The sequence below is a fragment of the Pecten maximus genome, chromosome 5, assembly GCF_902652985.1.
Source record: "Pecten maximus chromosome 5, xPecMax1.1, whole genome shotgun sequence".
In the NCBI taxonomy this organism is placed as follows: Eukaryota; Metazoa; Mollusca; class Bivalvia; order Pectinida; family Pectinidae; genus Pecten; species Pecten maximus.
This window is the reverse complement of record NC_047019.1, coordinates 39,317,455-39,332,026: the sequence shown is the minus strand read 5'-3', so window position 1 is coordinate 39,332,026 and position 14,572 is coordinate 39,317,455. Positions and strand designations below refer to the sequence as shown.

Below are 14,572 nucleotides of genomic sequence, written 5' to 3'. Positions count from 1 at the left end.
ACATTAATAACTTGTTATTTTGTCGAATTCCGTTTTATCGTTTACCTTTTGCAAACATGACTTGCACATCAGATCGTTATTGACATGACTAAGTGAAAGAAACTTTATCGTGACTGTATATCGGCAAAACTACACCAAATAACAAGTGACATAACGAAACATTACATATATATTTACATGTATTGACCAGTCTTCACACTAAACTGATGAGCGACAGAGCGAAGTTATAATGATTATATAATGTTGACAAATATTGACCCAAACTTTTCACCAAAAACGATAACTCGCTTAATTCGAACACTCGGATAACTCAAAGTTTTTTCGTGGTCCCGTCGACTTTGAGTTAACGAAGTTCCACTGTAGTATGTTATGTGAAGTATGTAATGTGAAGTATGTAATGTGAAGTAGTATGTAATGTGAAGTATGTAATGTGAAGTAGTATGTTATGTGAAGTATGTAATGTGAAGTAGTATGTTATGTGAAGTATGTAATGTGAAGTATTATTATTTCAATTATCATAAATGTACTTTTTATTTACAGGTTAACCAATGAGTTTGACAAACAAGTTGCTATCACATTGAACAGTACAGCTAAAATCATCAGTGCTCTCTTCCCACTCCAGTGCTTCCCGCTGTCCGAGGGAGAAAAGTTTTCTGTCAACTTCAAACATGAACTTCAGGCTAACACACCAGGTTGATATCAATATTAGACATTATCCATACCAAGTATTAACATAAGCTTTGAAAAATTGCATGACTACTTAATGTTGTCTGAAGGCCTGATTGGTCAGATAACACAGCATTATCTCACTTAATTTTCACCTAGTCAGCCACATGGGTTTTTCTGTTGGTCATCTGGTTTCCTTACACAGTATTAAAGATCTGTCACACTTCGTTCCACACCAATGAGAGCAATTGATATAAATTGATTTAAATTTTTCACAATTGTTGTAAAATAAAAGTTTAATGGATAAATAGTAGGCCCGAAATAGACATCTATTGTACATTTATTTGTTAGTTATCTGATTGTCATTGTTTTTTCATCCTCAGGTGTAGGCTACCTTCTGTTTGTGGCCCATGCTCGAATTACAGCCCAGGATATCCGCTGCAGGTTCTATGGCCCTTGTGCTGTACAGAATGTCTCACTCAACGGTGTCCAGCAGCCACCACTTACAGAGGTACTCATCCTATATAAACTACATGTCACTGTTAGGCTACACGGAAGTGGTCGCGTGCATACATGTATAACTGTCACCATGTCCGTTGGTCTGTCTGTCACACTACGATTCAACTTTTTTAGGTCTGTTTCAGGCTAAAACTTTTGAGGACGTCAGTACTCGCATGGGGCCTGTTTCTGGTTGTCTTTGATATATCGTGGAGTAATCTGTATTTAAAAGATCCTATTTCAGACATTTTGAACATGGTTAAACTCTGCATTTAGTTCATTTTCATCAAAAGATAGTACAACTTAAAAAATAATGTTGATTTTGGTTTTTATAAATTGGTACTGTTTTAGTAAATATTGATAACATGTCAAGTTTGTTTCACTTTCTAGGAAGCCAACTTCGTGTTGTCCTGTTGTCCACTACAACATGGAAGGAATGAGGTTATCATCAATACGGTACCAGCTCCAGGGTCAAAGGTTCGTAGTATAGAGGTCAAAGGTCATTGTTTCTATATGTTAAAGATGGAAGTGAGGTATTTACCTTATATTGGGGTCAGAGTTTTGTAATGTTACAATAGATCAATAGTTAAAGTAAATTCATGTTGGTTATTCTGCCTTATTAGCGATAAAAGTAAGTCACAAGTTGATACTGAAGAAAATGATATTTTGAAGTCAGGCTTTTGTAAGGATTTAACTACAAAACCTGAACTTGCTTTGACAGACACTTTTAGTCGTCTGAAATCAGTAAACTTAAAGATGACAGTGATATATATTTAAAATATTTTTAAGAAATGTTTTGTTGTTTGCAGGCAAAACTAGTGGTATGTGCATACAAAGCCCAGCTAATTGACACCTAGATTGTGATTGTACTAGATTCCTGGACATAGACACAGATTTTTGTGGGGAGAATATCCCGGACATAAACACAAAGATTTGTGTGGCGAAATTTCCCATGACTCCCAGACAAAGATGTTTAGATTTGTATGGAGAGTGTCCCTAACATAGATATGTCCAAGGAATTTGAAGTGATCCTGCACATACACTTGTGGAGGGGGATTCTATGGATTTGTGTGGGGGTAGTCTTAGTGTCCCGTACATCACAGAAGAAATCTCCACCGACTCCATACTTGTTGATCTCATTCATTGAAATATGTGTTTCCTCTTCCACTGATCTCACATATGAAGACAAAATGGAGAAATTATAATAACATTATCATTGTGAAGATTTGGTATCGGCAAGTTTGAACAACAGTTGGAACCTAGTTCATGTTTGTTCACAAACTTGGTAGTTTACATATTAAAATTCTGGTTTGAGGGATTTGTGATAAACACACAGGAACCAAGCTCCTGGTCACCTTAACAGACTTTATGTGTGTGACATGGTACTGATATATAAGTGCAGTGAGCCAATACCATAGCCCATAGGCCTCTGTGTATGTTGGCACGGACAGCCAGAGATAAGACTCTTGCCTCTGTAAAGTTGCATCCTATCAAAGACTGGGTTGATAATTCATTATGTATTTTGGGATGGAGATTTTTTTGTCTTGATTTGGAAAGAAAATTGATTGATTCGGAAGCAAATTTTTAGACTTTACTGCTGCAAACTTTGGGAATTGTGCTTAAATACAGGTACAGATAGTTTTATTTTGGCACTGGTTTCATTATTGACTCCAAAAAGTCTCAAGCAATATTGGCTCAGACTATAAAATATATACAGGCCAATAGGCTATGGTATCTGCATCTACTACATACATATGTATGTGTGTACAGGTACATTTACTACGTGTATGTGTGTACAGGTACATTTACTACGTGTATGTGTGTACAGGTACGTTTACTACGTGTATGTGTGTACAGGTACGTTTACTACGTGTATGTGTGTACAGGTACGTTTACTACGTGTATGTGTGTACAGGTACATTTACTACGTGTATGTGTGTACAGGTACATTTACTACGTGTATGTGTATACAAATACAGGCTTAACAGGTAATGTATCGGTAGTTGAAATATGTAGTAAAACATGTTGAAAGTAAAGCTCTCAGAACCAAATAATTTCTTCATCATAATCTGTTACAGTATATTTATGGTAAATATATAAGTAACATTGAGGGTTCGGTTATATGTTATACTGTATATTACATGTACTGTGTGTAATACTGGTATGTACAGGATCGATCAGCTTTAGCAAGTTAAGTACAGTGTGTGAAAGAAGGTGAACTATTGTACAGTGTGTGAAAGCAGGTGAACTATTGTACAGCATGTGAAAGCAGGTGAACTATTGTACAGCGTGTGAAAGCAGGTGATTTATTGTACAGCGTGTGAAAGCAGGTGATTTATTGTACAGTGTGTGAAAGCAGGTGAACTATTGTACAGCGTGTGAAAGCAGGTGAACTATTGTACAGCGTGTGAAAGCAGGTGAACTATTGTACAGCGTGTGAAAGCAGGTGAACTATTGTACAGCATGTGAAAGCAGGTGAACTATTGATGTTAAGCTTTACATGTATACACTGTACAAATTATACATACCACAAGAACTTAAATGTACATTGTACCCAGTATATGTATATACTAGAGCTATATTTGCACTTGTTTGAGGAGGGCAACCAGGGCAGGCGTAATACCTTGTCGTAAACACTATATTTTATCTGTACAGTATTTACCACTAAATAGTGATATTAAATATATACTCATGTTGGATATTGTTAACATCACTTTGAATCATCACTATATGCATAACAATGCAAAAACAGCTGCTTATATTACCGAGGCAGGTAGCATCCCCGTGATTACTGAGGCATGACATCCCCGTGACATCCCCATTATGCCAATTATGAATGTTAATATAAAATGCTGTGTTTCAGGAAATCTTCTCAACAAGTTAGAATTTAAGATTTGTTCCTATGATAATGAGAGTCAATAAGGTTAAGAAATTAATAAAGTTTTTGGGTTTTTTTTTTCTTAAAAAGTGTGGTAATGATTTTAGAATAGCATAATCATGTGTGATTTCTACGTTATAATCAAAGATTGGAAACTTATTATTATGATACAGTTTGAGAATATACAGACGGTGACCAGATAACCGGTTAGGTATTACTGATAAGTGTAAACGATTGTGATATTTCTAGTGATGGATACATATACTGTACCATCACTGTCTGCTAGTTGTATATATATATAAATCTATATATTTCTCTTTATTGTGTTGTTAAGATGAGTCTGTACTGGTTAGACCTATAAGTTTTTATTTAGTATTTGACACAGACTTGCAGAATTTCTAGGAAATGAAAACGTTTGATCACTGGTAGTTTTGTATTGAACCTTCATTAAGAAAGTGAAATTGAAAACTAGGAAATAATTTTAATTATAACTTACCTAACATTTGATTTTTTAGCCCACCATCTGATGATGGTGGGCTATTCAAATCGCCCTGCGTCCGTGGTCCGTCGTCCGTCCGTCCCTCCGTCCGTCCGTCCCTCCGTCCGTCCGTAAACAATTCTTGTTATCGCTAATCCTCAGAAAGTACTGAAGAGATCTTTCTCAAACTTCATATGTAGGTTCCCCTTGGTGCCTAGTTATGCATATTGCATTTTGGGACCGATCAAAAAACAACATGGCCGACAGGCAGCCATCTTGGATTTTGACAATTGAAGTTTGTTATCGCTATTTCTGAGAAAGTACTGAAGGGATCTTTCTCAAATTTCATATGTAGGTTCCCCTTGGTGCCTAGTTATGCATATTGCATTTTGGGACCGATCGGAAAACAACATGGCCGACAGGCAGCCATCTTGGATTTTGACCATTGAAGTTTGTTATCGCTATTTCTGAGAAAGTACAGAAGGGATCTTTCTCAAATTTCATATGTAGGTTCCCCTTGGTGCCTAGTTATGCATATTGCATTTTGGGACCGATCGGAAAACAAGATGGCCGACAGGCAGCCATCTTGGATTTTGACCATTGAAGTTTGTTATCGCTATTTCTGAGAAAGTACAGAAGGGATCTTTCTCAAATTTCATATGTAGGTTCCCCTTGGTGCCTAGTTATGCATATTGCATGTTGGGACCGATCGAAAAACAAGATGGCCGACAGGCAGCCATCTTGGATTTTGACCATTGAAGTTTGTTATCGCTATTTCTGAGAAAGTACTGAAGGGATCGTTCTCAAATTTCATATGTAGGTTCCTCTTGGTGCCTAGTTATGCATATTGCATTTTGGGACCGATCGGAAAACAACATGGCCGACAGGCAGCCATCTTGGATTTTGACAATTGAAGTTTGTTATCGCTATTTCTGAGAAAGTACTGAAGGGATCTTTCTCAAATTTCATATGTAGGTTCCCCTTGGTGCCTAGTTATGCATATTGCATTTTGGGACCGATCGGAAAACAACATGGCCGACAGGCAGCCATCTTGGATTTTGACCATTGAAGTTTGTTATCGCTATTTCTGAGAAAGTACTGAAGGGATCTTTCTCAAATTTCATATGTAGGTTCCCCTTGGTGTCTTATTATGCATATTGCATTTTGGGACCAATCAGAAAACAAGATGGCCGACAGGCAGCCATCTTGGATTTTGACAATTGAAGTTTCTTATCGCTATTTCTGAAAAAGTACAGAAGGGAGCTTCTCAAATTTCATATGTAGGTTCCCCTTGGTGCCTAGTTATGCATATTGCATTTTGAGACCAATCAGAAAACAAGATGGCCGACAGGCAGCCATCTTTGATTTTGACCATTGAAGTTTGTTATCGCTATTTCTGAGAAAGTACAGAAGGGATCTTTCTCAAATTTCATATGTAGGTTCCCCTTGGTGCCTAATTATGCATATTGCATTTTGGGACCGATCGGAAAACAAGATGGCCGACAGGCAGCCATCTTGGATTTTGACCATTGAAGTTTGTTATCGCTATTTCTGAGAAAGTACAGAAGGGATCTTCCTCAAATTTCATATGTAGGTTCCCCTTGGTGCCTAGTTATGCATATTGCATTTTGAGACCAATCAGAAAACAAGATGGCCGACAGGCAGCCATCTTTGATTTTGACAAATGAAGTTTGTTATCACTATTTCTGAGGAAGTACTGAAGGGATCTTTCTCAAATTTCATATGTAGGTTCCCCTCAGTGCCTAGTTATGCATATTGCATTTTGAGACCAATCAGAAAACAACATGGCCAACAGGCAGCCATCTTGGATTTTGACAATTGAAGTTTGTTATTGCTATTTCTCAGAAAGTACTGAAGGAATCTTTCTCAAATTCCATATAAAGGTTCCCCTTGGTGCCTAAATCTTAAATTTCATATATAGGTTTCCCTTGTTTGAAAAGTACTAGAGGTTTCTTCTGAATTTACACAGACTAGTAAGACTTAGAAGAAGAGAAAAGTAGAGAAAAGATCAATCTGACATGGAACCTATGAAGAACATTCAATGGTGGGCGCCAAGATCCCTCTGGGATCTCTTGTTTATACTACAAATATACATTATTTAAAGTTTTTTTTCAACTGAAGATGAAAACTTGTAGGATTGGAAATGTATTTCGCTGTTCCTGTATATAGTCACTAATGAGTTCTGTACATTTTCCTTGGTATGTTTTGTGATAATTCCCTGAAGTAATGTATTTTTCGTAGTCTTCTCTATCATGGAAAGCAGTTAAGTTGTGATGTGGGCTACTGGTGCTTTTTGTTTGCAATATTATATAAAGAAAAATGTTTCGGCAAAGTCCCCAGAAGGATGCCGATTGTTAAAAGTTTATGTTATGTAGTTTTGTGTGTTTGTGTTAAATTCTCTTTAGTCTTAAATACACTCCATTTGTTAATGAAACTATCCATAGTTATATAAATAGGTGGCACAATTTGTACAAAATATAGTAAAAACATATTTACCTATAGCTATTTGCTCAAAGTTTTTCATTCTTAATTCTTTATTAAAATGCAGAAATACTAAAAGCATAGTGGCTAAAATTAACTCAGGAAATGAAATCAACAATTGTATTGATATATGAAGACGTATATTATTTTTATCATTGTGTTTCCCTCACAACATCCAATGCTTCGTAAAACTTATAGAAATGCACGTTAACTCCATGCACATCGGGTGAAGTTCAGTAATATTTATTAATTTGAAACCAATCAATTTATTTGATATCATAAATCCATCATATACTAAAGAAAGATTCATACTTTTAAATGGGAGTAAAGTCCATAAGAACATACATCAGAAAAATATCTATACATGTAGGTTAGAAATCGATAGATGATGATTTATCATGAAGTTTTTAACCAAATTGTCCATCATGTTGGTATTGTATTTAATGTTTAATGTGGTCAAAGCTTTTAAGTCACAATATGTCATCATGCACACATAAAATCATAGAAAAAGTCTCAGCATATGTGATTTAATGTTTTGTCAAATTCATATGTTGTACATACAAAGTTTCAAGTCAATGTTAACTATTGGTATGGTGTGTGTAAATAATGGAAATGTTGACAAATTTCCTTGAAAATGACATATCAGTGATTTTCATTCATAACTTGTTTTGTGTATGAAATGATCATTTATTTTTTTCATGTATTTGGTTACTTTAATATAAGTGTTAAAACTAGTATGTACATCTAGAACAGGTTTTCACAGGTTATGTTAAACCCCTCCAAAGTAAATCACATCAGTTATTTTGAATATTTGGTGCTCATCACAGCATTCTTCACTGGGTCAAAGTTCATTTTATTGTACTGCCATTTTACTATTAATAAGGCCAAGTAATGGAGAATTGGAAAAGAAATGTTGGAAAGGCATACCTTGGAATGTTTCTCCGCATCATGGGAATATAATATAGCAGTGTGCTTCCATAAAACATTTATTCCAGAATCATGATAAATTAAGTGATAAAAATTCATCTTGTATAGTTCCCATTGTATTTTGAAAGAAATTACAAAGATTGATACAATACTGTTCTGTTAATTAACTGTATTAGAAGTTTCTTCTGAATGTAACTTATAGATTTCATCTCAAACCCTTATCATTACATTTAATACCTAAACTTCAGGAAATGAAATTTAAATTTTGGAATCAAATTTCAGAATATTGATAGGGTTTTATTTTGCTTTCTGAAAAATGGCTGACATGTTTTAAAAGTTTGTACAAGTGTAAAGTTTCTAATTAAAGTACCTGGTATCATGACTGAAGTAATTTATAAATTAAGATTTTGGACTAAATTAAACTATAAACTGTATATTGAAACCTAACATTTTAATGTTTATTTAATATGGTATAGGTAACATGTGTTAGACTGGTGTGAACTTTGTTGCTTTGCTTCCTGTGAATCTTTGGAGAGTGCTTCATTGTAAATGTTGCTGCTGGAAATGCATGCTTGATGTTAGATTTTTGTGAAGATGAACGGGTGCCACCATGATAGGATGCTGGTACACTCAGATTTTAAGTGTTGAATGGTGAAGTGTTAAAATTATTTTTTGAAAAGTTAATACAATGTTCTGCTAGATTGATATCACTTGATAATAATGACTTTATGATGGATGATAAAATATGTCATACAAGTGTTTTTCATCTTGGTTAAGTTTTAAGAAATACAAAATGTATACATTTCTTCAGATGTAAATCCGTTCCTACCGATTATGTTAATTCTTTATCTATTATCACATGCCATTGTTTATAGATCCCTAAACTTTGTTTTAGAACACTTTGAAGACTCTAAATAAATCAAAAGTACACAAGGACTGTATGGGTGGTGAGGTGTAACAGTAGAAATACTCGCTGAAGAATGTTCTCGTGTTTTATATCCTTCTCTTCAGATCACTATATTAACCTGATCATTTAGTCCAGTTGTTTTGTCATTTTAATGTAAGGACACAATATTGTTCTTTCGATATTTCCAAAAAAAAATATTATAATATGCTGAAATCATGTTAAGTAATCTTAGTTTGAATTGAGATGAAGTTATCTTTGTTTGAACTGAGGATGTTTGAGATATGTGTAACATAAAATATATGTTAAATCAATCATTCTCCTGTATCCAAAATTTGTATATACTGTCTTATCTAAACGGATGGAATCATTAGGATGGGAAACAGATTTTGGCAGTCCTTTTATAGGTCGAACAGGATCAAATTCCTAAACAGCAGTCCATATATGTATTGGTAATGCGTATGAGGACTGTTGGCAGGGAATTAGTGCCAAGTTCCTGTGCTATGTCCCTCTGTTTGGTATAGCCATGGGAATCATTGTTTCATGCATTTGTATCCGACAGGGTAAAGATATTACACCAGAGCTGTCGGTGATGACATGTCGTTTGAAAAATTTCTTCTGTGATTTTTAATAGTTGATCATGCTATAACTTGGTTTGAAGTTGAGTTAATATAATGTTTGTTTACAGTGGTAGTAAGGTAACACTATCCCGCGTATAGATATACTGGAGGGCAGACACTATATTGATAATTTCAATTGGTATAGGTGTTGTGGTCACATTTATAGAGAGACCCAAGGTGGTAGGGTCACAAAATTACCTCCAATATATTTATATCTGGAATGGTCCAGTCCTTAATATTCTTTCAAAACATCATGATGAGAATTTATTTAATTTCAGTGATAGAACTATTGTGCAATCTTACTAATACTGTATTTTTTTGTCCAAGTCCTTGTGTTAACTTATGTAAGGACTGGAGTGGAGGTATGGAATACACAAAACTAAGTAATGCAAAACAATTTTTGTTTTTTGTTTTTTTGTTTTGATAGTCTATCGTTGCATGCTTATCCAACAAAACAATGGGAGATGTTCTTGAAAATTATTTATTCATAAATCACCAAATTTCATTTCTTTGTAGTTGGAGTTCTTTTTTCTCTTTACACAATCATTAAAGATTACTTAGACTTCTGCCAGTGTTTATAAGTTTGTCATGCATTATCTCCCTCTATTTGTTGGTCCGTTTGCTAAGTCTGTAGCATGTGGTGCATTTGTATTATAGTCAGATCATGTTAATTATTACAGTTGTCTTCTATGATTTTTATCATACTTTGTTGATGTAGTATTTTCAGAGGGATAATGACAAAGTGTGTCAATTTTCATTTAAGATTTTTGTTATTCTTAAAAAGTTATTTATAAAATTTAATAAATATCTAGTAAAGGATGAATGTTTTTGTCTTTTATTACAATGCTTTACACCTCAACTGACTGAAAATGACCTTGTGAACAGATGTCACGACTATCTATGACAAATCAACTTCAGATTGGAAGATTTCAAGTCAGAAGAAATTATTCAAAAGACGAAATTAAGACACGTAAATGAAAACCTATCAAATATCAAGCTGGTTTGCTAAAAACCTGCCTTTTTATCCCCCACAAAATGTGTTTGTGGAGAGTATTTAATTGGGCTATGACTTTCTGAAGCGTAAGACACGTAGATGAAAACCTATCATAACTTACCATAAATTGTCTATACGCAGCCAGTTATGTTTCAGATCAAATTTGGCTTTTATCTACTTTGGATAAAGGAGGAGCAGCAACTTGGAGCAAAATTTCAGCCAAGTTATATCAATCAGGATTGCCATTCCCCAATGATGTTTCATACTAAATATGGTTGAAATTATAAAAAAAATATGATTGCTGTCCACCTATTATGTTTCAAACCAAATTTGGTTGAAATCCATTAAGGAGTAGCGTTTCAAAACAAAATTTTCACCAAGTTCCCCTTTTGGGTCCTTGCCTCTCTGCCCAAAGGGGTCACACTAGACTCATTTATATGAAATATGATTGCCCTCACCCAGTGATGTTTCACACCAAATTTGGTTGTAATCCACCCAAGGATTAAGATGGAGTAGAGTTTTTAATCAAAAATTCACCAAAGTTACCCTTTTGGGGCCCTGCCCCTCTGGCCCCAGGGATCCGACCAGCCTCATCTATATAAAATATGACTGCCCTTTCCCAATGATGTTTCACATTAAATTGGGTAATAATCCACTTTGGGGTTAAGGAGGAGTAGGGTTTTGAAAGAAAAAGTCTTAACGGTGCCCGACGACGGACGGGTCAGATGACCTAATAAACACAAAAACGTGAAGGCAATGTTATGTTGATAGTCATTTAATTAATGAAAAATATTTTGTACATGATGTGCGAGTACCGATTCTGAATGAAGAATAGTGATATATCGAATTATGATTTCACATTTAAAACAATTATATTACATGTGTATTTCTCCACAACAGATGTAGTGGCTAGATGTCAGTAGAATTGTCACAGGTAATACAGGGGAGACTTCTATAATTTACAGGTCTGTACCATTTGTATATGAAGGACCAGTAAGATCATTACTACCTGTCAAAATTATGAAATATGTTAATGAAGTCACATTAATCCTATTTTAGATGGCAACAAGACATTGCAATCAACAAATCCCTTCGTGATTCAACATTCACTGATGACCTTGACCTTACAACCCTGAAACTTAACTCGTTCAAGTTATATTGGTCAAGTGCTAAAAATAGTAACTGTGACCTTGACCCTATAACCCTGAAGCTCTAACTTAATGTATGACATCCCAATCCCTAAAGGAACGAAACCACTAGGGCATTACATATGTATATGAGATGTCAGGGGAGAAGTAATTGCTTGTCATTGATCTACTCGTACAAATGATCTTGAGCTGTCAACCTCAAAAATATATTTCCAAGAAACAGCAATATGGAATTCTGTGCAATGAACCTGACAACCTGCTAAAAATGGAGAAACATCCTCATTAATATTCACAGTTTAATTTTCTTCTGATTATGAATGAAAAATTGCACTTGAATCTAGTATTAGAACCTGATCAATGAGACTTTTTGTTTTGAGCCTGTATCCAGACTCGTCCTGCGGTACACAGTTTAACTGACTATCCCTACCTATGTATTTATGACACTTGTAGGTTTTTCAGTATCCCGACCAACACGTCATTTCCAGTAAGCAGCTTATAACAGCCAATGTTTCCCTCTGTATCGATGGCAATTCTAGTTTAATATCTGGACCAACAAACCACATCCTCTGTACTCCACAGAACTATAATAAACCTTGTCTCTTTAAATCCTCATATGTCTTCTTATTAAATACATTCCCACTTGTATCTTCGTATTCTTCCTGTAAAAGAGAATTCACAATTTAACATTGAATCGGGTATCTATAACCTATTCAAACTTAAGATCTACTCCTATTTGATCTTGGTGATCATGTAATGGATTGTGTAAGATTGTAAAGAACTGAGGGAGTTACTTTATCAAACTTTTTATGGTATTTTTTTTCAAACCTATCAAAGTGACAGAAATAGCCATTAGTTCTACTGACCTATACTGAACCTGTCAGGTTGGACTGTCGGTTCGACAAAGTTTTTGAGTAGGGGAGAAAAATAAGGTCCAATCTAGGTTATGCATTTATGGAAAATAGCCAATCTCAAACTCAATTTTCAAAAGGATGTGTATCAAAAACAATTTGTTCTCGTTGATAAGAAAATTGAATATTAACTTTGATACATTAGATACATCAAATAACCATTAAAATATATGTTATAATACAAATGATAAGATGGTCAAAAAATTAAATAATCTCAAGAAACTAACCTCTGTTTCTGACTTCCATCTGTCTGTTTCCTTGGTAGACTTGATTTTTGACCACACTGAAAAATATCATTTCAAATATGAAATGAAGCAAACAATGTCAGCAAAGTAAGGTAGAGTACAATCAAATGTTACCAAGCTCAGCGAAGTAAGGTACAGTAACAGATGTTACCAAGCTCAGCGAAGTAAGGTACAGTAACAGATGTTACCAAGCTCAGCGAAGTAAGGTACAGTAACAGATGTTGCCAATTTCTTTCATTTTCCAGATAAATTTTACCACTTTATCTTATTTTAGTGTTAGGAAAAAGAAATTTGCAAAGCCTAAGGGAGGTAACTCAAAGCAAAAAATGTGCATTCATATAACATATCCATGTACAGTTAGTAAGTAATCAACAGCGACAAGTTAGGAAATCGCTAGCTTAGCTTTCAGGATGTGAGCTGATGATGATGTTGAAATTATGAAGATGTTAAACTTATAAAGATGTGGATTTTTTAGGTTGTGTAGTGAGAATACCAGTTGTCCACAGTACAGAGTATGACCAGTATGACCAGTATGACTTGTAGTATGACCAGTATGACTTGTAGTATGACCAGTATGACCAGTAGTATGACCAGTAGTATGACCAGCATGACCAGTAGTATGACCAGTATAACCAGTATGACCAGTATGACCAGTAGTATGACCAGTATGACCTGTAGTATGACCAGTATGACCAGTATAACCAGTAGTATCTGTAGTATGACCAGTAGTATGACCAGTATGACCAGTAGTATGACCAGTATGACCAGAATGACCAGTAGTATGACCTGTAGTATGACCAGTATGACCTGTAGTATGACCAGTAGTATGACCAGTATGACCAGTAGTATGACCAGTATGACCAGTAGTATGACCAGTATGACCAGTAGTATGACCAGTATGACCAGTATGACCAGTAGTATCTGTAGTATGACCAGTAGTATTACCAGTATGACCAGTAGTATGACCAGTATGACCAGTAGTATGACCTGTAGTATGACCAGTAGTATGACCAGTATGACCAGTAGTATGACCAGTAGTATGACCAGTATAACCAGTATGACCAGTAGTATGACCAGCATGACCAGTAGTATGACCTGTACTATGACCTGTAGTATGACCTGTAGTATGACCAGTAGTATGACCAGTATGACCAGTAGTATGACCAGTATGACCAGTATGACTAGTATGACCAGTAGTATGACCAGTAGTATGACCAGTATGACCAGTAGTATGACCAGTAGTATGACCTGTAGTATGACCAGTAGTATGACCAGTATGACCAGTAGTATGACCAGTAGTATGACCAGTATGACCAGTATGACCTGTAGTATGACCAGTAGTATGACCAGTATGACCAGTATGACCAGTAGTATGACCAGTATGACCAGTATGACCAGTATGACCAGTATGACTAGTATGACCAGTATGACCTGTAGTATGACCAGTATGACCAGTAGTATGACCAGTAGTATGACCAGTATGACCAGTATGACCTGTAGTATGACCTGTAGTATGACCTGTAGTATGACCAGTATGACCAGTATGACCAGTATGACCTGTAGTATGACCAGTATGACCAGTATGACCAGTAGTATGACCAGTATGACCAGTATGACCTGTAGTATGACCAGTATGACCAGTATGACCAGTAGTATGACCAGTATGACCTGTAGTATAACCAGTATGACCAGTAGTATGACCAGTATGACCTGTAGTATGACCAGTAGTATGACCAGTAGTATGACCAGTATGACCAGTAGTATGACCAGTATGACCAGTAGTATGACCAGTATGACCTGTAGT

The 14,572-nt window shown here is 35.4% G+C and overlaps 2 protein-coding genes across 2 annotated transcripts in view; one reads left to right on the top strand and one right to left on the bottom strand.

Annotated features, from left to right (window-relative positions):
* The window catches only part of LOC117327997 (M-phase phosphoprotein 8-like), a 42,285-nt gene extending 39,275 nt beyond the window's left edge, over window positions 1-3,010 (top strand). The window contains exons 12-15 of the mRNA XM_033885290.1: window positions 541-692; window positions 1,050-1,177; window positions 1,555-1,641; window positions 1,974-3,010. Coding sequence (XP_033741181.1) covers window positions 541-692; window positions 1,050-1,177; window positions 1,555-1,641; window positions 1,974-2,021 — 415 coding nt within the window. The 3' untranslated portion in view covers window positions 2,022-3,010. The remainder of the gene's footprint in view (window positions 1-540; window positions 693-1,049; window positions 1,178-1,554; window positions 1,642-1,973) is intronic.
* An 8,216-nt stretch (window positions 3,011-11,226) lies between these two features.
* The window catches only part of LOC117327998 (splicing factor 3A subunit 3-like), a 36,151-nt gene continuing 32,805 nt past the window's right edge, over window positions 11,227-14,572 (bottom strand). The window contains exons 16-17 of the mRNA XM_033885291.1: window positions 12,751-12,806; window positions 11,227-12,274 (exon numbers count right to left, since the gene is read on the bottom strand). Coding sequence (XP_033741182.1) covers window positions 12,197-12,274; window positions 12,751-12,806 — 134 coding nt within the window. The 3' untranslated portion in view covers window positions 11,227-12,196. The remainder of the gene's footprint in view (window positions 12,275-12,750; window positions 12,807-14,572) is intronic.